Here is a 24867-nt window from a genome sequence, read left to right as displayed (position 1 = left end):
TATGCATAGCACTAGGCTATGGTCAGTGAGCAGCACTGGATATGACATCAAATCTCTGAAATGTCTCTGTAAGCAAGTTTGTGCTGAGTCCACATCAACAAGTGTGTAATGTGGTAAGAGAGAAGTGTGCGAGCAAGCATCCACAGCGAGGGGATGAGATTCACAGAGGCTCCTGAGGGAAATCAGAATAAAACGGTAGATTTGCTTGGAAAGCACATTTCATATTTTCAGAGGAAACCGAGATGCCGATTATCCTACCCGATACTTAAAAGGGAAACATAAAAACGGCAATGGAGCGCGAAAACGACATCATCTGGATTGTAAATGCCTTCTGTACCTGCTATTTATTTTGGGATGTATTGCTGAATACTGCAATGCAAGAGAGGGACCTAATTTACCCTAAGGCTAAGTCTAGACAAAAACACTAAGGATTTTTTATTGTATGAATAAAAAATACGTAAGCTGTTTGGATGAATTATAGCACATCTCAAGCGTTATGAAAGACTTGGACTTAATAATAATAATGCATAATCGCAGCAGGCATGTCCATGACGTAAGCACGGCGTACGTTATCACAAAGGAAAAGATGGCGTCGGTAGCAGAAATGTACGATGTAGGATGGGAAGGTAAGATAAAATATAAAATAGCTACTCTTCAAGTGTCACACAGGCACGTGTTCTTACTTTTTGAAAGCTTCTGGCGTTATCTTGCGCACTGACATGACGTGGAGTCGTCGCTGTTCCAGACTTAATATACGAGCTCTCAAGCTACCCTTTAAAGTGGTTAGCTAAACATAGTTAGCAAAGTGTGCTACCCAGTCAGTTTTATGTTCGCAGTAGTCAGTAACCGCTTCATTGTCCCTAGCTTCAGCGTAATGATGGCGTGAAAGCACCGGGAGTGTGCAGTGGAAACCGACGTTTGTCTCTTTGAAGAAAAGACACAGGGCTTGTTATCATTTTAGCCCGGGTTGGCCTAATGCAGCGGCTAACGGTAGCCACCACAGACTACGCAGGTGTCGGGTCCTGTAAAAGAGCTGGAACACGGCGACAGTAACGCAGTACCGTACTAATGTTGATGCTGCCTTTTCTCCGCCTGCACTTGTGTGCATTCATAACGTCTCCTAGTTGCTCGAACATTTTCGTGTCATGCTGTCAAATCTGTTGAGCTAAATACATGCATAGTATATGAAGTTTGGTGTGTGTAATGGTCCTAATATCGTAAATCTCTTCAGCCACACCGGTTCAAATGCCGGACAGGTTTGAGTGCATTTATAGGTAATAAAGTGTGATTTAGAAAAGCTGTATGCCGCTCACACTTGACAATCGTGTGGTAGAGTGCTACAGAAGTGAAGGTCTTGAAATAGTGAATTGTGTTGCAATCTGTTAATTTTCTCATTTTGCAGTTGTCCTTATTTTTCATTGTCTCTGTCCAAAGAGATGAGAGATAAGCTGCGGAAATGGCGAGAAGATAACTACAGAAACAGTGAACAGATTGTGGATGTTGGTGAAGAACTCATCAGTGAACATGCATCTAAACTGGGAGATGACAGTAAGTGTGTCAAGGCTGAATAAATCTGAAGATTGTCATCTTATGTCATTATAGACATGTTTTTTGTGTGTATGGTTAGGTGGAGTGTTAGACTTAAGAATACTGATTATATTATATTATTTGGTAGTATTAAAACAGGTAACAAAACATAAAAGCAGAGAAAATTTTGTCTTTGTATGACAAATTCAAAACAACAGGAAAAACTTTATACTTGTAATAAAACAGTGAGTTGTTTGTTCCTTTTCACTAGTGGCGACCTTCAAAACTGCAGTATTTAGGCAATAGTTTAGGATTTAGACTTTGTAGTGACTAAAACTACTTAATAACCCTCAGTAAAATTTGTCAGTAATAATTTTCTTGTTCTTAGAGAGAATCAAAACGTTGTGGACTTTTTAATTTCTGGACATGATCTTGAGCTTACTGTGATGTGGATCATGCAGATAAGCAAAGACAGTTCTGAGAATACAAGTCTGGACAGGGGATAATGCTTAAAATGAAAAAGGGTGAACAGAAACCAGTTCATATTTTAATGTCTTTGGTTTGATGAGTAAACGTCGATACAGAAATTAAATTGGTAGATTGTCAGGAAAAACACTAAAACATGATTATTTTCCAGAAATACAGTGAGCAGGAATACAGCCCTACACAGTTTAATAGTGTAAAGAAAAAAAGAATAAGGAGTGTATTCAGTTACCTTTCACAGTGCACACCATATTGTTATTCCTGCAGATTTTATTTATTGTTTTAGCTGCCCTGCTGCACTACTTCGTAAAACTCTCCCTTTTCCTCAAATCATAATGATTTACAAACCCCTTAAAAGAATCGGACGCACACTTGACATGCTATGCTTTTATTGAAACCAACTCCTAAATTGGCTGTGAAATGAAATGGCAATTATCAAAACATGAGTTGGAATCATTAAAGTGAAGAAAAACTAAGGGCATTTGTTTGTTTTGGCATAAAACCTTTTGGGTGGAGGCTGGGTGTATTTCATTTGGCTGAACATGTCTAGTTTATTTATCAAAGCTGCTGGCTTAACATGTTGCGCTGATTTCCATTAGTCGACTTGTGCAGGCACTCTGTTATGTGTTATAGAATGTTGTAATGTCACAGTTGACTTAAAGAAAAATTGTCAATAAACATTTCATATTTTTAAAGCTCACCACAGAGTTAAACATGTTAAAGGGTTAGTGCGTGTTATGTTGGTGAGGCTTAGCATGACTTGCTTCACAAGCAAATAAATATAACATGGAAGAAAATGCAGAAAGTGTTGTCATATAACCACCTATAACACCTATGTAAATTTCCATTAATAATTTTATTGGTGTTGAAAAGTGTTGCAATGTTTGGATTGTTTAAGAATTAGCGGTATAGTTATATAAATGTCACCCACTTATCAAAATAATTTTATATCTTATTTCTTTAGAAACTGATATGTACAATCTTTGTATTTGTAATGAAAACAGTCACAATATGTTGTTAACCCGACCACATTTAGCAGATCAAACTTGCTTTGGCACAAAAACTACAGTCTGTGTTATAACAGTCATACAACCCTGAGCGAAACATCTCAGCATGGAATCTACAGAATTGTTAGTTTAACTACTTTAGTTTCACAATGCGTCAGCACTGTTTTTAAGAATATTAGTAATATTTGCAGGATTTTTTCTTCAGAATATAGCTGCACCCTTACTAAACCGCCCAAATTGTGACTGTTGTTTTTTTTCCCTGATGCCTCAAGAGATAATTATATCCATACTAACACTTTGTATTGTATTATTAAAGTAGAATTTATTTGGAAACTGTAAACAGACTGGTTCTTATGTAGTGTTTTTCTACTTTACTTAAGCACTCAAAATGTTTTATGTCTCATTTCCCCATTCACAAATGCTTTTTCTATGCCTATGTGTTTTCTATCTAGCGTTCACACAGATTCACACTCTGTTAAATTGGAGTTCAATATTCTACCCGAGGATGCTTTTGGAATACAGATTTGAGCGGCTAGGGATTGAATCACTAACCTTATGATTAGTAGATGACCTGCTCTACCTCTTGAGCCATAGGCACCATTTCAACATAATGAGGAAAGCAAATTATGGGGTTGAGTGTAACTTTCAAACAGTCTAACTTAAGGACCACCCGGCACACAAAAATGAATTCACACAAAACCATATTAAGATGTTCCACCTGTGTTTATGGTTGTGTAAATGCTTTCAAAGTGATCTGCAAAGCTTCTGCATCTAATATGCATTTAAAATGATTGTTAGGACTAATAAAAACATAGTTTTAAATAAATATATTTATTTATATTTGTTGTACAGTCAAAGTTATTTTTAGGATCATTCCATCTAACATAGTAAAATCTGAGAAAATTCCCACTTGACCCCCATATAAGCTTTTTTCACTACTTGGAAATCTATAGTTCAGTTCCCGTCCAGATGTCAATTCCACATGTTGAAGTGTCCTTGAGCTAGATACTGAACCCCAAGTTGTCACTCTACTCACTGGAGTGTTGTGTGTCTGTGTGATAGTTATAAACCATGCAGTATAGTATAAACATAGGTAACATTTAGTACAAAGTACTTTTTTATGCTCAAAGTAAAAAAGCTGTTTAAGTAATAATCCATTCCCCACTTACTTACTTACAAAAATTAAATTCAAAATCTCACATTAAATCAGTGACATTTTTTGACACTCTGAAAATTGACTGAAATTGAATTAACTGAAACCAGTTGAATCCAGTTGTTATAAAAAAGTTTTATAATTTGAATGTACATGTGTGTTCCTGCTCTAAGAATCTTCCTTAAATGTAAAAGTAAAACTACTGAAATTGAATACATTTTATGACCAGTTCACTGCTAGCAAATCAATAGTATGCCTGTAAAATTTTTCAGAAGGGTGTTTATGGATGTTAGTAATACAGCATGGATGTTTTTAAGTAATAGTCAGTGTATGTCAAAAGGAAAATAATAAATGTTCCATGATGTATTAAATGAAACAGAACAGTTCTTTTAATAATAGTAATAATAATAAACTCTTGGTTCTCATTGTGGAAAGTGGGGAAAAAACATCCCATGCAGTTGTTGGGGACAGACTCTTAAGTCTCTATGTCAAGTGTATAGTTTAATATATCAAGTTTTAGATGTTATGACAGACAGTGGAATGGAAAGGGCGTCAACACTTTCTTCTTTGTCTGTGTGTTTTCTGCCCAGTATGGATTATTTATGAGCAGGTGATGATTGCAGCCCTGGACTGCAGTCGGGATGACTTGGCTCTGGTAAGTTTTCGTCGCACTTCCTCACACACCCAAAAGCTTCACTCTCTCACAACCATTACTACTTTGCAGCACCTGCGCTGCCAAATGTGAAAATCTGATTTTTATTTGGCCAAGTGGTCTTTACTTTGTCTGTACTTTGGAAAAACAGTTTAATAAGAACTGGAGTTAGTGGATGTAACAAATACATGGAGATGCACGCTTCAAGTGTTCACTGAACTTGGCATCTCTAACAAAGTTCCACCTTTTTTTTTCTCTTTAGGATTTATTTGTCACGTAGTGTCACGTAATTATTCAGAGTTTAGGTTCAGAAATATGAAAATGGTCAAATCTGCATGCAAAACTAGAAGGGGTGGGGGGGACAGTAATTCAAGTAGTTCATCTCCAATCAGTATGGATGTGACAGCTCCCTTTGGCTAAATGAGTGACTCACCGAGTACAGAGAAGGCTTGAACTCAATCATTAGAATTAGTTGTCTGTTGGCTATCCTCTCAGCACTTCTGCCAGAAAAAAAAAAGCAGAAGGACTAGACTTAAGCTGATGGATAGCAGATACGATCCAGGTCACACTGCAGACTTTTCCATCTCATTCATGATAATGCTGAATGCTATTGTTACTATTGTCTTCTCTTTCACAAATTCAAACTTTGTGTAGAAGAGGAAGAAAAGGTGGAAGTAGGAGAATCTGCACTTTTAAAAAATATATTTTTCTTTTTTTAAATATAGTGATGTGGCTGTCCCAATGTGTAACAGAGAAATAACAGTTCATTTAAGACAGTGAAGTTTGCCTTATGGGAGAATGTCTGTATTGTTGGTTGTTCAGTTAAGTCCCAAGACAGACCGTTTGTATCAAAGAAGCTTTGGTATTTGCGTGAGAGTCAGCGTAACATAAAGTTTAAATACTGCCATCTATAATTGGTCTCCCTTCTGCCCACATCCTTGCAGACCTGTCTACAGGAACTGAGGAAGCAGTTTCCAGATAGCCACAGAGTGAAGCGATTAACGGGCATGAGGCTGGAAGCTTTGGAAAGGTAAGCATTGGGAGAGAGGGCAGGCAGAAAAAAGCACGGCCTTACTGTTATGTATGGTACTTTGAGAGGCTTGGGGACAAGAAAATGTTAGCAGATCCTAAGTGGTACAATGGTCTGGGTATATGTAAGTACAGTGTGTGGGGTAATGTGTGTTTATGTTGGATCACCCAGCATTCCTTTTGGAGAAAGAAGGGAATGGAGTGGGGAAAGGTTCAGTGCTGGGTAGTCCTGTGGCCCTTTAGACTGAGGTAAGGATTCCCGGGAAGGAAGTGGTTAGATCCCACTGTTATTCTGGGGGTCTCTCAGCACTCTCTGGTTTCTATTCTGCTGTTGTTTCCTTATTTTGTTACTTCTTATTCGCCTCTTTTTTTTTTCTCTTTGCCTTCCCTGTTTTGATCTCAGTGCTTTAAGAGCGTCTTGGCTATGTAAATATTGAAATGCCACCACAATCAGAACAAGGAGTCTGAGGAAGGAAGATAAACAAGGGGGTATTTTAGTTTGTACTGATCTGAAGTCAGGGTAATTCAATCTGTTTACTACCTCACTCACATTCCCCACCCCGATTACCATTGCTGGTTTATCGGTTATGTCAGAGTTTATGTGATAATTGAGAGTGATTGCTTCAGCACTGTCAGATTAAATAAACTCCACACTGGGATCTAATTGGCAGCAGACAGAGCTACACTTCAATGACGCAGCTTCAAACAGTAAGGGCCTTCCCCTCCACACATGCATATGCTTGCCCACACATACACACACATGCTTGGTCCTTAAATAAATAAAGCAAATCAAAGTGGCTTGTGAGTGGTTGCCTGGTGCCATCTGAAGTCTCCCAAAGTGTGGCTGAGTAATAAAGTGAATGTGAGGGAAGCATCAGTGCTGGAAGTAGGGCTGCTCATTGCTAATGGGAACCAGAGGTGCTTCTGTCTGTTGCGGGATTAACCATTTGTGATCAAGGAACCATGCTGTTGTTTGCTAAAACATCAGTGCTGCAGATTACTCCTTACAAGCAAAAAAACATTCTTTGGCGCCTGGTTTCACATCATAAGTGAGGAGCACATGCATCCGATTGCAAGATTTTTATTTATTTGTAACCATGTATCCATTATTTATAGCTCATGTATTTGTTCTTGTTGGCCCTGTCCAACAGTCTGAAGCACACTCTTTGGGATGCAGCAGGCTATCAGGTTCATATGCATGTTTTGTGGTAATATGTGGGCCCAGAGAGAAAAAGACTGTTGCAGACACAGACAGATGTAAAGGCAGCATTTTAATTTTGTTTAAAGGTGAAAACAACTCTACACAATCAAATGAAAATACAATCTGAAAAACAGGGAGTTTTATTTGTATTGATGTCATGAGCCATTGTGAAATTATATAAGCCACCGTATGACTAATAACCTAAACTTAAATGAAGGTTTTTCTTTCTATAGATTAATACTGATTTCTGTACAGCCTCATTGTAATCCTAGAAACCTGCCATAATGTGTACAGAAACTTAATTGTTTTGAACTCTTTTTTTTCCAAACCATCTAATTTTACTTGACTGGGAATAGGGATTGGTTTAATTTTTAATAAAATGTTTTTTCTTCCCCCCACTTTCCCATGCTGAAGGTACGATGAGGCCAACAAGCACTATGATGCCATTCTCCAAGACGACCCCACCAATACGGTAAGGAAAGAAAAAAAGAAAAGTCCCCTGCTTAGCGCTCTACTTTGCTTCACTTTGTGGTTTCAGCTTTTTGGAGGGCTTTAAATCTGTCGAGGCAATTTGGTGTTAGCAAGGGAGTAGCTAAGTTAAACTCCAGTTGGCCTCTGGCCTCAACCACACTGCTGATCAGCCTATCACCCACACAACTAAAAAGTGTTTAAGGGAGGGGGCTGGGTGGCTGGGGGGGTGATTCATAGTCTTAGTCAGTGGCGGACATGTTTGGTGGAAGTAAAGCGTAAATATAGCTCCGGTCTTTGAAGATGATGATTTACTGGGCCTTTTAGACCTCCACCCCAACTGAACAGGGATAAGCTCCCTTCCCTTCACCTTTGCTCTCTACTGGCTTCAGGTGCAAAGTGCTGCTGGATGTTAAGCTGGTAATACAAACAAGTCTGAAGTAATTCTCTGAAGCCCACCCCTTGCCATCTTTTCTTTTCAATTTACTATCCATCACTGTAAAATAACTTGCAGAAACTTGTCTAGCCAGTGTTCTGCCAAACCCACATACCTTAAACACAATGTACCTGCTGGTAATTGTTTCCATAAGGACATGTGGCCAAGCAAGAAAATAAATCTTTTAAAGGGTTTTCAGAAGAAAGCAGCTTGTTTATTTTGGCTGTAGCCTTCCCCCCCCCCCCCCCCCCCCCCCCCCCAAAAAAAAAAAAAAAAAAAAGATGTGCAAAAAGTCCTGTGCCATGGTGCCATATGGATTCCTTTAGATGCATTAGATATTTTCTTTCAGCAGGCAGTGTGCTAGAGACACATCATAGGTACTTTGGATTTCATTTCACAACATCAGCTTTGTGCTTTAAACAGGAATAAGCTTGTTCTCCGTGTGTCATGGAGAAATAGCCTCCCTATCTTTATCTTGCAAGAATTGCTGCCTCCCATCAGTCTCTGTCTGTCTCGCACTCACTTTATAATTATTTGTCGCTGTTTTACACTGAGATTGTAAATCATTTTTGCTGGTTAGTATAAATATAATTTTGTTTTACATTACAATTATAAATATACATTTTTATTTATCCACCCTTATGCTGGATTCAGACTACATAACATTGACAGAAAAGCTACAGAAAAAAATAACTTTAGCATTACATCTTCCTTTAAATCTTGCATAACAGTTCTGTAACTACTGTAAGGCTTACCAAGGTAAACATGGTGGATTCTGCCAGCTGCTGAGAACTTTTTACACCAGTCAGCTGTGTAGAGCTGTAAACATGACAAAACAAAAGAGAAATTATACTTCTGTTGCAATTGGTTTAACATTCTTTTCCTGGAAATTGTTAGCTGGCACCTCCTTCCTACCAGATGACATCATGCATATCAGAAACACTAGCTAGCATGATTGATTATGGAGCAGTGTGTTGTCTTTCAGTGTTCAGTGACTGACCGTGACTGTGTGTCATAACAGCTACTAGTTCAATGGTATTTTAACGAATACAAATTAAGCATCAGATCAAACGTCAAATTCAAAATGTTTTAGCTTTCATTAAGGCTAGAAATAACAAGAACTTGAAATTCAGTTTTTCCTCTCACTGTGATGATTTGTTGGTTGTTAGAAAAAAAAAAAAAAAATGCAACTTTTTCAAGAGGTAGTGACAATTTATTTTAAAACCCGAAAACTACCCTGAAAATAAGACACTCAGCAGGAGTCATATAAGGTTTATTGTTGGATTGATAATAGTTTTGCCATACATAATGTAAAATATGGATATAGTGAAGTGCCTAAAATCCTGCATTCTATCTGAATGCCACCATATGGTGATAGCTGTGGTTGGGGAAAGAGAATTCAAGTCCAAGTCAAGTCTTTGGGAAAAATGTTTTTTGTTTTATTTTGTTTTGGGGGTTTTTTTTTGTCACGTGACATCTGTAAACATTTTATTGCTGAGTAAATCTTGGTCATACTATGTTTCAATTGAAGGATTATCTGTGGTATGAAGCTGCATGTTTACTGGCTAATGAGTTGTCAATCACAGGTCATTAGACAATCCCTCCTCCTTTTCAATACATCTGGTCTTTTGCAACCAAGATGGCAAAAAAAAAAACTTATCACAAGGCTTCAGAACAGGACTTTATAAACCAATGGATGATGTTATGGTAGTGTTATACTGTCTATGGGTTGTTCTGAAAACAATGAAACAGATACACAGCTGTTGCTTGATTGAGCAGTAAGAAAGATAAAAAGTTTAATGAGAGGTTATTAGATTAGTGTCTGAGCTTAATGAGTGCAGTTATTGAACCAATCCGGAACCAGACCTGCTCTGGATCCAGCAATTGCAAGCATGGCTGCAACTAAAGCACAGAGCAAACATTTTAAAGATGGGTTACCAACAGTGATTAAATTTTTCAGTCATGATGCCTACCAATATTTGGTAGCACAAAAGTGTCATTGACATTTTTGTCATAGCCTGCTCTCCTGAATGACTCTGTCGGTCCGTTTCAAACAAGGAAATAAGACTCGGGTGATTGCAGTGAATGACACGCTAACGAAAATGAGATTCAAGTTGCAAATTCTGTGATTTTCTTCCAACGCTGTCATTGTCACGTACAGTGATTGGCACTCAGCCAACTTATGTTTGGTTATTAGAATGATCTGTAGTGAATTGTTTAAATATATCCACTGTTCTGATAATGTGAGTTGTAATTTCAGTGAGTCCCAGGACACCTCCCAGACATGGCACAGATCTAATGTAGATTGCAGGGACATACTCGGAAAGGGAATGGTCTGTTTCCTGGTCTCTGCGTGCTAGAGACTGCCACCCTTTCAAGCGTAGGCTGACATTCAAACCTGGGACTGGGAGTGGAACAAAACAGACAAATATGTCCTCTGTCTCTGAGATGTTAACCTTAAACCTTTTTCCCAAAATCCTTGTCCTCAATGGGTGTAGTGATGCAGGGTGGAGCGACGATTCAATGACATCACTTAGGTCACCTGTCTTATTGTGAGGGCTGCCTCCTCCCTACATGTTCTCCAACATGCTCTTAGGATTCGGGCAGGGGATGGGCCTGAGAAATGGCGGAAAATTGGCGACCACAAGGAAGACTTGCGAGGCATCCCAGCATGCGAAGCACAGATTGGAAACTGAGCTGTTGTAATTACAGGCTGTGGAATAGATGTGGTACCCATTAACCAAAATTGTTGAATCAACAAAAATTGCTCAAGGTTTTTTTTTTTTGCCATGGCGCTGTCCAAAAAATGTTTCAAACTCTTAGCCCTTCCATTGCTTGCTATGTTCCAATACCTACAGCAATGAGCTGGCAAAATTCTTGTCTGCGTGCATAAATGCGATTTTTCCACCTTTTTATTTCTTCCTGTGAGTATTTTAGATTATGTGGTGCAAACAGCATTTGCAAAAAAGGATGTGCTAGTTTAGGATTTGTTTAAAAATGAGTGGACTTAGTGATTACGTTAATATTAAATTCCAACGCTCTCATTTCACCCTAATTGTTCAATATAAAAAGCTAGTATTTCTTAAATAAGCCGCTGAGGTCACACAGACGACTTCTGAGGTTGACCCACAATCATATGCAATTAGAGATTCATTGCTAGACAAGAGTTTATTTGTGCGGGAAAAGCAATGTGAAGTTTAAAGCCTCACGTCAATGTTTATTGACCACATAAATGTGAAGTATACTCTGAAAACTCTTGGAAGCGTTTGACTTTCAGACTTTAAAAAAGTATTCGATTGTAACTTAAACAATCTGCTGTGTATGGGTGCAAACATACCTGTGGGGAAAAAATAAATAAATAAATGCATAAAATACATTTTTAACCTGTTTCACACATGTCAAGTGTGCCACCTGTGTTGTGTGTTCATGTCTCATCATAGGGAACGAATGCTGTAGGTCAACTCATGGTGCAGTGTTGACACAAATATGCTAGTCTGTACTTTTTGAGTGTCCTCAGAGCATTAATTAAAAAAAAAAAAGTCATAACGACAGAGGGATCAGATAGTCAAATGCCAGGTTTTTGTTTTTTGTCTGGATCAGTAGCTAGAAAAGAACAGGGAGGAGTAGGTTGGAGTTACTTTATGTTTAATAAAGTGCTATGACATTTCAGAGCAACAAGTTCCATATGTTGTTTTGAGCCCAAAGATGTTCTTTATCCAAGAAAAAAAAAAAGGGGGGGGGGGGACAGAGAGAAGTGGGTGTGTGTTGAGGAAAGATCTTATTTGTGTCTTTAATTTGAAGTGAGTATAAATTCTAATTTCATGATAGACTGCAGATTAAATTGGCGCCCTCTTTGTTTTAATAGTCTGAATACAGGTAGGCAATAGAATTGTGATGCACAATGTTGCTGTATGGATACAAAGCGTGTCACTCCAACTCGAGAGAAGAGGCCCAGCCTTCTTATCTCTTCTCAGATTTTATTGGGAAAGTGCTGACCAGATGTAGTGAGCACATCTCTCTCCTTTGAAGAATTTCAGGACACTATTCTTCATCTGTCTTGTTAGCTTCTTGAACAATAAGTTGCAGCTCAAAGATGCGCAGTCCAGATCATCCAGGCTTATTAAAGAAGAAGGTATTAAAAGGAAATAATTAGCCATTCACGGTTCACTGCTGGTTGATAAATTCATGAAATGTTAATTTTCTCTCAACTTGCCTGCCTTCTGCTTATGTTAAAATATTCTTTCCTTTATGACGATGATGTCTTGTTGCACAGCGCTCCTTTTATTTATTTTTTTCGGTTAAAGCTGCTGTGTGTCAGCAGGTCTTTGTCCCAGCTTGATGGATAAGTGGATTTCTTACGATGGCATTGTCAGAGGAGACCCAGATTTACAGCCCCTAGACATGACTCATACACAGCCCTCAATGGCTTTGGTTATGAGAGGAAGCCCCACTCAATCAAGTGCCAGTCCATAAATAAAATAAGCTGTGGCAGGGCAGTGCACTCCTAATGGAGCAGCAGCCCCTGTTAAGGTTTTCACTTACTATCAAAAGAGAAGAAGGAGGTGGTCTGGGGGGAGTCTAACATTTGGAAAAGTCAGGGCAATACTTTCTAATTCAGATTGATGAGAATCTAATCCACCTTAAGGTCAATTCAACATCAAAATGAAGCGGAAAGCAATTTTCAGCTGATGTAAGTCAGGCTGGTGCAGCGCTAGATGCGTGCTGTGCCGGCAGGAAGACAGGCGTTGGGGTTTGGAGGAGTGTGCCATTTTCCCCACTTGGTTAGGGGATGACTCACCACTTTATCTCAGCCACTGAGCTCATTCCAACTTCCAAACATTGACTCATAATGTGTGTCCGTATCCCGTTGGACATGGTCGCTAACTATCTCCAATTATGATTAAAGTCCCGCAGTAATAATATGAATAAACTTAACAAAGTTAACTTGACAGAGTCTTGTCTTTTTGACTCTGTGGCTGTTACTTTGGAAAGAAAGTGCAGTTTTTTCTTATAGAAAATGATTCATTGTCATAATGGAACTTTAAGAAAGCTTGTGGTACACTGAAAAGTGAAACACTTAGACTCACAACTCTTACACTCCCTCATGCTCTTTACCCTCTCAACCACTTGAGAAGCTGAGTTCCTAATCCTGTTTACACTCTGCTCTATAGGCAGCAAGGAAGCGCAAGATCTCCATACTGAAGGCCCAGGGGAAGAGCACTGAAGCCATCCGGGAGCTCAATGAGTATTTGGAGCAGTGAGTGTTTGTTGCAAGGGGGGGATCAGCCACCCCTTCTCTTCATCTCCCCAGATTTTTATTTTAATTAAAAACGAACCTGCTTTCAAGAGTGCTGGCATGATTTGAGCATAAAATGCCAACAAATGCTGTCAGCTGCAAGACTGTCATTGTTATTATAATACACAGTGGTTGCTTAATCCTAATATTTTTTTTCTTTAATATGTTAGTTTCATTTATTGTTTTACTCCTCTGGAGGAAGAGAATTTAATGTCAGTATTTGTTTACAGGTTTGTTGGAGACCAGGAAGCATGGCATGAGCTGTCAGAGCTCTACATCAACGAACATGAGTAAATGCATTTTTATATTTTAACCAAAACTATTGTAGTATTCACTTCCCTGAAAGCAGAGCCAAATTTCCTTGTATATATACTTTTTCATCTGCCTGTTCTATGTACAGCTTTAAAAAGCTTGCATTCTTTGTGGTTATATTGGGACCCACCTTTGCAGTTACAATACCCAAATCCAAACACTATTCAAGTCAAACATTTGCTATGGTCATTATGATCAAACTGATGCATTGTTTTATACAGTTGGAGCATAAACAAACCCTTTTCTTTTAGATAAAGGATTCTCCAATATGTGATTTTGTAACAGTTAACACAGGGAACAGCATCACCATGTTCATCATAGTTTATTAACAAATGCACATGGATTGATCTAGACATCTTGTGTAGCAAAAATTTGGTATTTAATTGTTGTTTAAGTGTGAGTTGTCGTGTCAAGGTTATCAGACAAAAAGTGACTTGGTACAGCTGCTTCATGTTTAGGTTGCTTGTGTCAGGACTTCACATCATTCTGATGGCTTGATCTCCAAAGGGCCGTTGGATGGCCACAATGGAAGGCGTTGAGATGCCAAACTCAGCCAGGGGTCTGAATAGAACCCTGGCTGAGTTTGCCATATAAGACTGGTTTAATAGGATTTCAGGCTTAAGCCCCCACCCACTCCTACATATGAGAGCAGAAAGACTCCCCAGCCTGATATCTCAGTTGCCAGGGAGAACTGCCAGACAGACAAGAGCACTGTAAGACAAAAATAATTTTGTTTGTGTCACTGTTCATCCTTCCTTAATTGTCTGGGGCTCAGAAGTTAGTCAAGCGGTGTCTGTAGTTTAACAACATTTTTTTTTAAAATATATATATATATATATGCGTGTGTGTGTGTGTGTGTGTGTGTGTGAGAGAGAGAGAGAGAGGGACTTGACTGTTGTTGCTCTGGTAGGAAGGCAGCAGCAGCAGGAATGTGTAGCACGGTGAGAAGGCTACTTATTGGATATTTCATGCTTTGTCTGGGAGGCTTTATTGCTGTAGTAGCCAGAGGAAATCCTAGGGTGAGCGGATTATCTCCAAGCTTATCCCAACACTTCTAATATCACACCATTCACTCCCACAGCCCTCTATCTACAGGCGTGTCAATTTCTTTTCTTTGTCTTCTTTATTTTGGGTTACAAACTCCCTGTTTCCCCTCCTCCTCCTCTTCCGGATAGTGAGGCATTATCACCACTCTTTTCCACAGGGATAGATCAGGAGGCAGAGGGAGAGGACACTTGCTGTGAAATTCCCAGGAGAAGGTGGTGGCACTTTAGCCGCCCCCCTGCCACTAGAGAAAACAGAAGTTGATGGAGAAGCAAAGCAAGAGAAATAAACTCTCCTCCTCTCACTGCACAACACCCTGGAAGCTTAAAATAAACAAAGCAGTCTGTCTCTGCCTTGCTGCTGTTAGGGTTGTAGTAGACAGCATTAACAGATTAAGAATGTAATTAATAGCCTCTGAGCTGACACTGTTAAAACAATCCGTATGCCGCTGATGTTTAGACAGGAGATTATTTTGTCTGTTGCAAGTATTGCTCATAGCCACTGTTGGAATCTGCTGCTGGCTCTCATTCTGACCCAAGTTATGAGCCTGTTCAACCAAATTGGACTGGTCATCCAAAATTGCAGGATAAATAGTAATAATTTTTTCAAGCATACTTTGAATCCAATTTTGTCCAATGCATAGTCAGAATGTGGTATTAAAATGGGGGGTACGCCACTGCTGATGGTTTTACTAACCTCCAAAAGAAATAAATACAGAGTCTCACACATGATGGTGACACTACCCTCGCTCAAGCACTGTGGTGTAGAGGGAGCTTAGAAGCTGCCATAAAGAGCACATTGGGTTAGAAGCTTTCGTTGAAGAGTAGAAGAGGTACAAATTTGGCTCCAGTACAAGACTGATGGAGCAGGCACTGGTGTAGGCCACAGCTATTGCACGAGCACATCTGAAAGTCTTTATAGAGAGGAAGTAGTAATTGTAAGCAGCCCCCAACCTCCCAAGCCCTCTGATCTCCCTTTCTACTCAGCCCCTTTCCACTGTTTTTTTTCTTCTTCTCCTTTCTGTGTCCCCACCTTTCTTTAGCTCCTATGCTCTTAATTTTTCAGCTAGTTACCATGGCAGACTTCAGGTATACTGATAAGTTTTTCATGTTATTTCAAGCATCAGTCGGATCATTTCATTTCTCACAAAAGCAATAAAAAAAGCAAAATGCGTCTTTGCATTTTGCTTTTTTTTTATGAAGTGAGAAATTTGAGAAGTCTTTAACAGGGTAAAAGCCTGTTCACACAAGCAAGATTTTTGTTTTTCAGCTTATTCTTTGATAACGTTTAAGTTATATGTAAAATCTTGAAAGGCAAATAAAAATACAGAATTCCTTAAGATATTAAGGCTTGACTACAAAACTTTGCCCATTTTCTGTTGATAGGTCTGCTCTCTGTCTCGGCTATGTGCCTATGTGCTAGCTTGCATTTGGTTAGGTGTGCAGACGTTTTATGGCTTTGTGTCCAATGATATACTGTATCTTAGCTTGTCTTGGCCTGGTCCTGTGAGGGGGGGAAACTGTGTATTAGAAGTGGAGTGGCAGCAGATTAGTGTGAGGTCAACAGCTCAGCAGTCTGCTGCTGAGAAGTGATCTCATCTGAGTATGGGCACAGTGTGCCAGCTCTTACTGTAGTGCTGACCTCAGGAAGGTAGTTAACTACACATTAAAGACAGGAAAAACACACAGATGGACACAGTGTCCCCAGTGGAGAAAGAATCACCACACTAGATAGGCTTTTACCTTAGCAAGCTGTCTAGACCAAATACCCTTTATTGTAAGCGTCTGAATAAACCTCTCATCTGGTGGGCCTTTATATATTATAAGTCTGTCACCTGTGAAATGACGTGTACCCTGTGCAGTCTCATCTCAGACCTGTGAATTTACTGAGCGTACCCGTTGTGCTTCACAGTTGAACAACCTTAAGGATGACACATCCACAGCTGTATCAAGCTTACTGTTTTCTTTGTCGCTTCCACAGCTATGGAAAAGCTGCATTTTGCCTGGAGGAGCTGATGATGATCAATCCTCACAATCACTTGTACTGTGAGCAGTACGCTGAGGTAGGTAACCACCTGGATGTCTGTCACCAAATACAGAGCTGGTCATATGTTGTTTATTCAGATGTCATGTTGTCATTGCTTGAGCTGCCCTTTAACACAGCTTGTTGCTTGTGTTTAATGCCTCCTCACACAGGTGAAGTACACTCAGGGGGGGCTGGAAAACCTGGAGCTGTCCAGGAAGTATTTTGCCCAGGCGCTGAGGCTGAATAACCGAAACATGAGGGCATTGTTTGGTCTGTACATGGTGAGTGCTGCTTTGAATGAAGAGAAAGTGGGAAAGAAATACAACAGTGGTTGAGCCTTTTTTTGTAACGCTGTGGTTTTTCAAGGTTGAGGCTGGCCACAGTGTGTCAAGACTGTACTTTCTCTATCTGTATGTGTGTGTGTGTATGTTTTTGGGGAGAGCTCTCAGACGGGTCAGCTCGCTGCTGACTCAGACGGTGAACTCCAGCACTGGAAAAGCCTGCCCCTCTGGAGCCCTTTATTTTAGTAATAATACCCCCTTGGTGAGACTTTTTCATGTTTATGACTTGAATAAATAAAGTAGTTATGGGCTAAAAAGGAGAAAAGCATAAGGAAGAGAGCAGCACAGCTGTTGCCAGTATTTTGTGACTGCACTGGCAAATTATACAATCAGGTTCTAGTTTAATTGGAATATTGGCCAGATAGCCCATTCATCTACATATTTGTTTAAACAGGATATTGTGTGCTAGTGCCAGTGCATCATACGTAAGGGAGATCTGACATAAAAACACAAACAAAGCAATGCAGGGAGCAATAGGCAGAAAGTGGAAGCAGCTCTTTACGCAGCGAGCCCTGGTATTTTCCTGTTTTCTGGACTGGGATTCTTCATTTAGTCCAAACACCTCACAGCAACCCACACCCTCTGAAACATCACAGGTCTAGAAGAGGAGCAGTGAAGGTCAGATCCAAGACATTTAGTCCTGCTAATTCTCAAGTCTGACTGGCGAGAGAGCAGGTTTCTTTTTTCATGATTATTATTATTATTTTTTTTAATATATCGTCCAAAGACCCTTGGGTCTTTAAAGGATACTTCAGGTGGTTATTTATTATTGTAGTAGTTAAAGAACTGTCTTAATGTGTTTTGCACATTGTTAGCTAGCCTCGATGGTCCAAACAGTGACAGGTGCAAGTTCAACATAAGGGAAAACTTTCACCATCTTACACCATCTGAGTCAGTGTGGCACAAGACCTGGTAGCACTGACCACAGACTGGTTGTGGACTGGTAACTTACACCACTCACTTGGGGATTCCCCTCCACAGTTGTGCACACAGTTATTCAGGGATAGCCTGTCTGTGTTGACATCATCTAAATTGAGGTTTCTCTTGAGCTAAAAAAAAATAGAAATAAAAAAAAAAGCTTACTAAAAAAATACAGAAGCCAAACCATTTTACAGAAAAAAAAATAGGGCCAGGTTGATTGGTGCGTAGCTAAAGTTTCAGCACACTGGTAGGTTGGGCTTTGAAGTGCAGGCAGGGTAAGCCCTCTGGGGTTTGCTGCGTGGAGATGATGGCAGGAACATGGGAAAGACATGGGATTTGTGGTTCGGAGGGGAGCTGTCGGGGCAGGCAGAGACCGTGATTCACATGGCGCTCCTTTCATTTCACGTCAGGCTTTTTTCAAAACATACAAGGTCCTTTCATCGGCGGGAATCAATGGTGTTGGAGAAATTAGGCCCTGTTAAGTGACAATTTACGTATGAAGCATTAAAATGCTCACTTTTTCCTCTCCGTAAATGATTTCCCCTGTGTCATCAGGCCAAGGTCTGTTTTTTCTCTTCATTCTGCCACAATGACTAGTGGAGTGGTAGATGGTAAGAGTGGTTGCACATTCATCTCCATTACGCTTTTATTGCTGTTTCACCAAGTTTTGATATAAGAACACCCCTTCCCCTGTTCTCTCCTTTGCATCTTCCTTCCATCTTGTTTTTTTCCTTCTAGTCTGCAAGTCACATCGCTGCCAGTCCTAAAGTTAGTGCCAAGGTGAAGAAGGACAACATGAAGTATGCTGCTTGGGCTGCCACTCAAATAAATAGAGCCTATAAGGTGAGTTACAAATAGACTTTAATCTAATGTGATGTGAGTGCACCTAGCTTTTAATTTTTCTTTCTTTGGTGTCTCTTTCCTGCTGAAAAACATTTTTCCCCCACATCAATCTTCACTCTACCAGACACTGAAAACCACCGATCAGAATTTTCTGCTATGTTGCAGCTTTCATGGAGTACTTGTACACAATATTCAGAGATCCTAAAATCCCCCTTATTTGCATAGAATGTGAAAAGTATTCCCTACCCAGTATTGACCCTTAAATGCACAGCAGTCCTGTAGGATGCCTTTGACTTGCATGGCTGTAATAACAGCCCTGACGTCTTTTACTGTGTCTGGGTACATTTACTGTTAATGTGTTGACTTAAGGCCACAGCGTCTGCTAAGACTTTATCCTGCAAACTGGCTTCACAGATGAGCTTCTTGCAGAGCCACAAGCTGATTCTCAGAGGACAACACTAAACTATAGCGTGAGAGTAGTCTACTTCAGTCTTTCTCAAAGTGGGATATAGTGACCCGTAGCTGGATTTGAGGAAAAATGTAGGAGGTTCATAGCAGTTCCAAAAACCGTTTACGTATGTTGTCTGATTTCTTCAGTTCCAGTGTTTAACTAGCTGCTGTTTTAATATTTTACAAACAGATTCAGTCTTCCCTGTGAGGCGGTCTTCCATTAAGTATTTGCTTTGCCCTATTACTGTAGAGAGCAAAATTTGGGAGAGAGAGAAAGATAAAAAGGAAGCCATAAATAAGGTTAATAAAGGATGGATGTGGACATGCATGCATGTATTTGCTGCTTTAGCAAGGAAGGGGCAAAAGTAAGGAGTTTGTCAGATGGTATCACTAAAATGGTTTACAGTGTCGTCCTGGCAACCAAAGTACGAAAGCATAAAGATTATTTGCCATACTTGCCAGATGTGTTGCTTATTTGGGCACCAAACGATTGTAATGTAATAAGTGGTTCCTCACTCAGCTTCTGTGGGTCCTACAGAAGCTGAGTGAGGCTTCCTGCTGAGCCTCTAAAGACCTTGTCTCACCACATTTGACTCTACTGGCCTTATAGGCACGTTTCACATGTTGAGCCCTCAGTCTGACAGTTCTGTTGGAAAAAGTGTGCATGTAACATGATGGTGAACTTTTTTGCAGAAGTGTCACAAAACTGCTCTAAGCTGTCACTTGCTCCTTTGATTTGAGTGAAAAAAGAATAGAAATAAAATAAAAATAGAAGAGCTGTCGTTGAAGTGGTACAGCTTATTTGGTTTAGATTAGCACTTTTATATTTGCAGAATGTCTTGATAAATTTAAAAAATGTTGAGCTGGCTTAGTCAATGCAGAATGTCTTCACTGAAGTCAAGTGCATACTACTTTTCACTTTGATTTTTGTGCCTACTGACCTTATCCTGTCTTAGAAAAGCTTTGATCTTAGCAGGGGAAAAGATGAATATCCCACACTGATAGCATTTTTTTCATATATCTAAGACTTAAAATAAGAAAACAGCCCTGATGGTTTTTTTGGTTAAAATAGTGAAACTGTATATTCTTGGAACTTCTCATTCCTAAGAAAAATAGCATCTTATTGGGCTTTACCAGAAAGTTTTTAAATGTTGTTACACAGTAGCATAACAGGGAGTGTGTTAAAGGCTTTAATCAGAGACAGAAAACACATCTGTAATATAACTAATGAAAGAAATTGATTGATACATGATACACTTTCATAGTGCCTAACTGTATAAAGTTTTTATTCTCATTAGTTTTATAGGAAGAAAAAAAATCTTTGGTGTATTTTTTTCTGAATTGACCAGTTCTGCAACAATTTATATTTTTTCCCAGGGATTTAATGTGCTTGAAAAAATAATGGCCAAGATGAAAATACTCTGGGCCAAGTTGTAATAGCAGGCTAAAGTAGTAGCTACTCTTAAAGGCCATTGGACAAGTGTGTAAAAGCTAGATTATGTGTGATTTTGACCCTGTGCTGACGATAATGAAACACCTCAGTCAGTCACACCTTTATCCTCCAGGGAGCATGATGTGAGATTCATCGCAGCCCTCTGCTTCTGCCCTGCTCTGCAACCTCCTAGTATTTGTTTAGTTGCTTAGTGGAGTTGTGTGGATTTCAATTCAGCTGTGAGCGTGCGACCACATTACGGGTATGCATACCTGGCTGCCACCATGTGTCACGTGTGCTTCTTTTTTCCCCCCTTCTTCCCTTTGTTGTGTGAGATGAGTTAAATGACAAGGTGTGAGGTTGCCTCTTTTAGTTCTTCGATCTCACCTCGGGTAAAATGACTCTTGAGATGCCCTCCATCAGACAGCTGCTGGCTGCTGTGCGCTTGTGCTGGCTGATTGATTGCTCCTTTAAAGCGTCGCCCTTGTCAGTCGTCCACTTTTATTAGGCTCCGGTACCTGGTGATTGTCATACCTTTGTGTGAGGAAACTGTGGGCAGGTGAGTGTACGAGGGAGCAGACATTGGTGAGGGGTCATGACTGACAGGGTTGCATTTCAAAAGAGAAAAGAAAAAAAGTAATTACTGTGGTGAAGTTGGATGTGCAGGAGACCTGGAGATGTGTGGGTTGTTGTTCCATCAGGGGTGAAAGTAGTACTACATAGCCTGGCCTCTTTTCCTAACTCTCTAAACAAATTCTCTGATTAGCTCTTCTGTCACGGACAGAGGCTCACACTGCGTCATGACTCCATTATCAGATGCTCTAAATAGATGTGGAGCTGTCTAGTCTGCTCCTACTTGTAGAGCAGAGCAGGAGTTAATGTGGTGGTCTTACCTCAGGCCGAGGAGATAATTGACTACTGGGCTCAGAGTAATGGCGCATTAGACAGCAAAGCAATGAAATGCACAGATCATTATAGCTACCCCACCACACAAACACACACACACACACACACACACACACCCTAAATCTAGAAGAATGAGTCACCCTTGGAAATTACACACCCAATTGTACACCTTAGCCAACTGCCCTCTCTAAGTTGGAGTTTGGCAAAAGGAGAAGGAAAAAGCTTTTACCATGGAAATACAGTATGGACTAGGTTAAGCCTACATTTATTTCCTGTTTGTAAAGGCTTGAGAAGGACCAAACGTTGAGTGACTAAATATGTCACAGCAATAAATCAGTGCTTTATGGTATATGTAGAATTTTAAATAATCTGCTTAGCGGTGTTATTCCTCAAACATCCCAAGCATCATTTTTTTTTGGTCACACCAGCCCTCTTCATGCCTTTCTTCACTACATCCATGAACCTCCTCTGTGGTCTTCCTTTTTTCCTCCTGCATGGCAGCACCATATTCACTGTTCTTTGTTCCTCCTCTGTACATATCCACACCATCTCAGGCTTACCTCTCTAACTTTGTTTTTAAACTGCTCAGACTGATTACAGCTGCATGTGTCAGCTCAACTGTCAGTAAAAGTGGCTTTGTGCTATTACCCAATGGATTAGCTATGAAAATATGAAATTAACCATCTTATAATTGTTATGAGACTGAGACCACCTCTAAACATGTTAATTTCATTACTGGAAACAAGACTCACTTTTAGGGATGGCGTTAAGTGGGCCCTTCAGGAACTGCAGTTCTTCAGCATGTGTTGGCATGCTAACATGCCAAATTTGATTGGCTGATTATTAGCATTTTGTTAATCTGATTTTGACTCTATTATTATGCTTTTACATTTTGCATGACCTCAACCTGCTGACTACATGAATATAGAGCCTTAGAACTGTTTACTCTGGATTTATTCACTGCATATATGTTGTAGTTTACTATACAGAATTGTCATAACATACAGTAACTACAATTAAGTGAAAATGAGCAGGGCACATAACTTTTATCAGCTGATATCATTTGCCATGTATGTCTTTCTTTAGACATGGTTACAGACAAAATTAAATCTATGCCTGTATAGGTAAAGTTAATTGAACTGACTCATTTTGGGCCCCTGGTTCCTTGCCGATGGTTAAGGAAGTCGCCTTCCGTAGTGGTATTTTTTGAGGGGGTGCCTTATCCATGGCAAAGTTAAATTGGGTAGAAAAAGTGTGTGCTTCTGTGTGTTTGCATGAGTAATCTGATACATGTCTGCGGATTATAATTTGCAGCACTTCCTGCAAAACCCTGTGGACACAGTGCAGAAATTAGAGTAGGGTGTTACATACTTCTATACTAGAGGCCATGGAAGAGGACTAATGTGGGCATCCTGTCTCGGAGCGCACTCAAAATGAAAATGGCACTTACGCAACAGTTGAGGAAAAATCCTGATTGGAGGTATTATTTTACTTTGCATGACCCATTTACCAATTCTATTTAATGACCACTGTTGCGTCTCTGATTATTTCTGCTTCTATGCTTCTCCATTCTAAATGGGGAAAAGGATGTTTTTGGTTAGTTGTTGAAGCATGCTACTGGGTGGATGAGGTTATCTCTGATTCTGTGAAGCTGTGTTTAAGTGTGTTTGGCTCTCCATTACGTTAGTTGGCAGAGAGATCTAATGAGTTGATGTCCTCTTTTTCCCCCTTCTCTCCGCCCTTACTCTGTCTCTGCCACTCACCTTTGTTCTCTGACTTGCAGTTGGCTGGTCGTGGGACCAAGGAGAACAAATGCTCCATGAAGACGGTGGAGGAGATGCTGGAGTCGATGCAGATCACAATGTCCTAGACGCCCTTGTGTACATCGGTCCTTGGAGCAACATGGCAGCTCAAGTAGCCTTGCAATGTGACCAGAGTGGTTGTAGAAATTATTATTTTTTAATCAGGTTCGGTTCTGTAAGAGGACATTTGTTATGCTCAAACACATTGATTTTGCCACCTGCCTGGGAGTTAAATCCACATATTTCAAAATGACTAACAAACATACAAAGTGTCTCCTGGACTGTACTAACCCTCCCATTTCTAGGTTCTTTTAAGTTCAGCTAATATCACTAATTACTACATTTGCATTAATGATATGACTGTAACCAGGAGAAAAACAAGCTGTACAGTAAATGTTATTTTTAAGAGATCCCACATGTCTGCACTGATGTCTGCTACTGTCTGTTTCCATTCTATCTGTAAATGAAAAAAAAAAAAACTAATTTAATAAACCAACTGTTCCCCCCCCCTATTTTATTTGATTTTTGTTAAATCTTTTAACGTGTTTTCATAGAAGTTGAGTATAAATTTTCTACCCATCTGTGTCAGTTTAAGAGCAGGATACGTAGGTTGTTTTTGGATTTCTGTTTGTTGGCAAATTTGCACCTGCAATAATTGTCCTGGACGATTTAAGAAGGGCATCTGTCATTAAGGCAGCAGCAGGATCAGAGGTATGACATATTCCACTGCTTCTCAGTTACCCCTCTGAACAGCATTTGAAACAGCTTTAATACACTTGCGATTAACTCTGTCATTAACATGTGGCATCTTGTTAAAAACAAAAAACAAACTGTTCATAAAGAGAGTGCATTCATAAGAGGAAGGGAAGAAAAAACATCTTAGTTCTGGTAAGTTTTGTTACTTCTGCCGTTCACTCAGTTCACTCAGTTCTGTGATGGTTGAATGTGAATCCCATCCAAATGTGCACCTCAAGTTGTTGCTCACCCGTGCGGGGTCAGCTGTTACTTCCATTTCTTTTGTTTATTAAGTCAAGGCAATTGTCTCATAATTTCACTCTTCGGCGGATGGAAAACTTGAGTGTCGAGTTTATGGTCTTTTTTTGGACAGCGTTTAAGCTGAGAGAGTAACTAGCCCAGAGATGGGAGTGTGGAAAGCCATTTTCTCAAGTTTTTAATACTCTCTGACCTTGGTCAGTGGATGAACGTGTCTGCATTTGATTTTTCTCACCAATCTGATGGAATCAGTAAAAACCAAGGGACATTTGAGAAAATGCGGGCATGAATTCTTTTTTACAGGAAAAGCACTGAGGCTAAATTGAACTCTTGTAGTTGCACAATTGGAGTAATTTGATTTGAAGCTCTGTGTGTGTGTGTGTGTGTTTGTTTTTTTTTTTTTTGGGGGGGGGGGTGTTATGTTTAATGCTCCCATGCACCCATGTAAATATTTCAGTACTTCAGAAGGTCATTTATGAACTTATAAAAGCTGAATAAAGGTTGTCAATCAGTGTGTTTGAAGTCATTATTATCATTATGAGATAC

General features: G+C 39.7%; 1 protein-coding gene across 1 annotated transcript; it reads left to right on the top strand.

Annotated features, from left to right (window-relative positions):
* The first annotated feature begins 574 nt into the window (after positions 1 to 574).
* Positions 575 to 24702, top strand: emc2 (ER membrane protein complex subunit 2). Its single transcript, XM_085366191.1, has 11 exons — positions 575 to 626; positions 1435 to 1548; positions 4761 to 4825; positions 5767 to 5852; positions 7467 to 7524; positions 13128 to 13213; positions 13483 to 13542; positions 16589 to 16670; positions 16804 to 16914; positions 18634 to 18738; positions 23310 to 24702. Exons 1-11 carry the CDS (start codon positions 587 to 589, stop codon positions 23394 to 23396), a joined length of 894 nt encoding a protein of 297 aa, XP_085222317.1. The 5' UTR covers positions 575 to 586; the 3' UTR covers positions 23397 to 24702.
* The last annotated feature ends 165 nt before the right edge of the window (positions 24703 to 24867 follow it).

The sequence above is a fragment of the Diplotaxodon limnothrissa genome, linkage group LG11 (assembly GCF_057381915.1).
Source record: "Diplotaxodon limnothrissa isolate DT_005_m linkage group LG11, D_limnothrissa_male_GT1.1, whole genome shotgun sequence".
Taxonomy (NCBI): domain Eukaryota; kingdom Metazoa; phylum Chordata; class Actinopteri; order Cichliformes; family Cichlidae; genus Diplotaxodon; species Diplotaxodon limnothrissa.
This window is presented reverse-complemented; position numbering and strand designations above follow the sequence as displayed.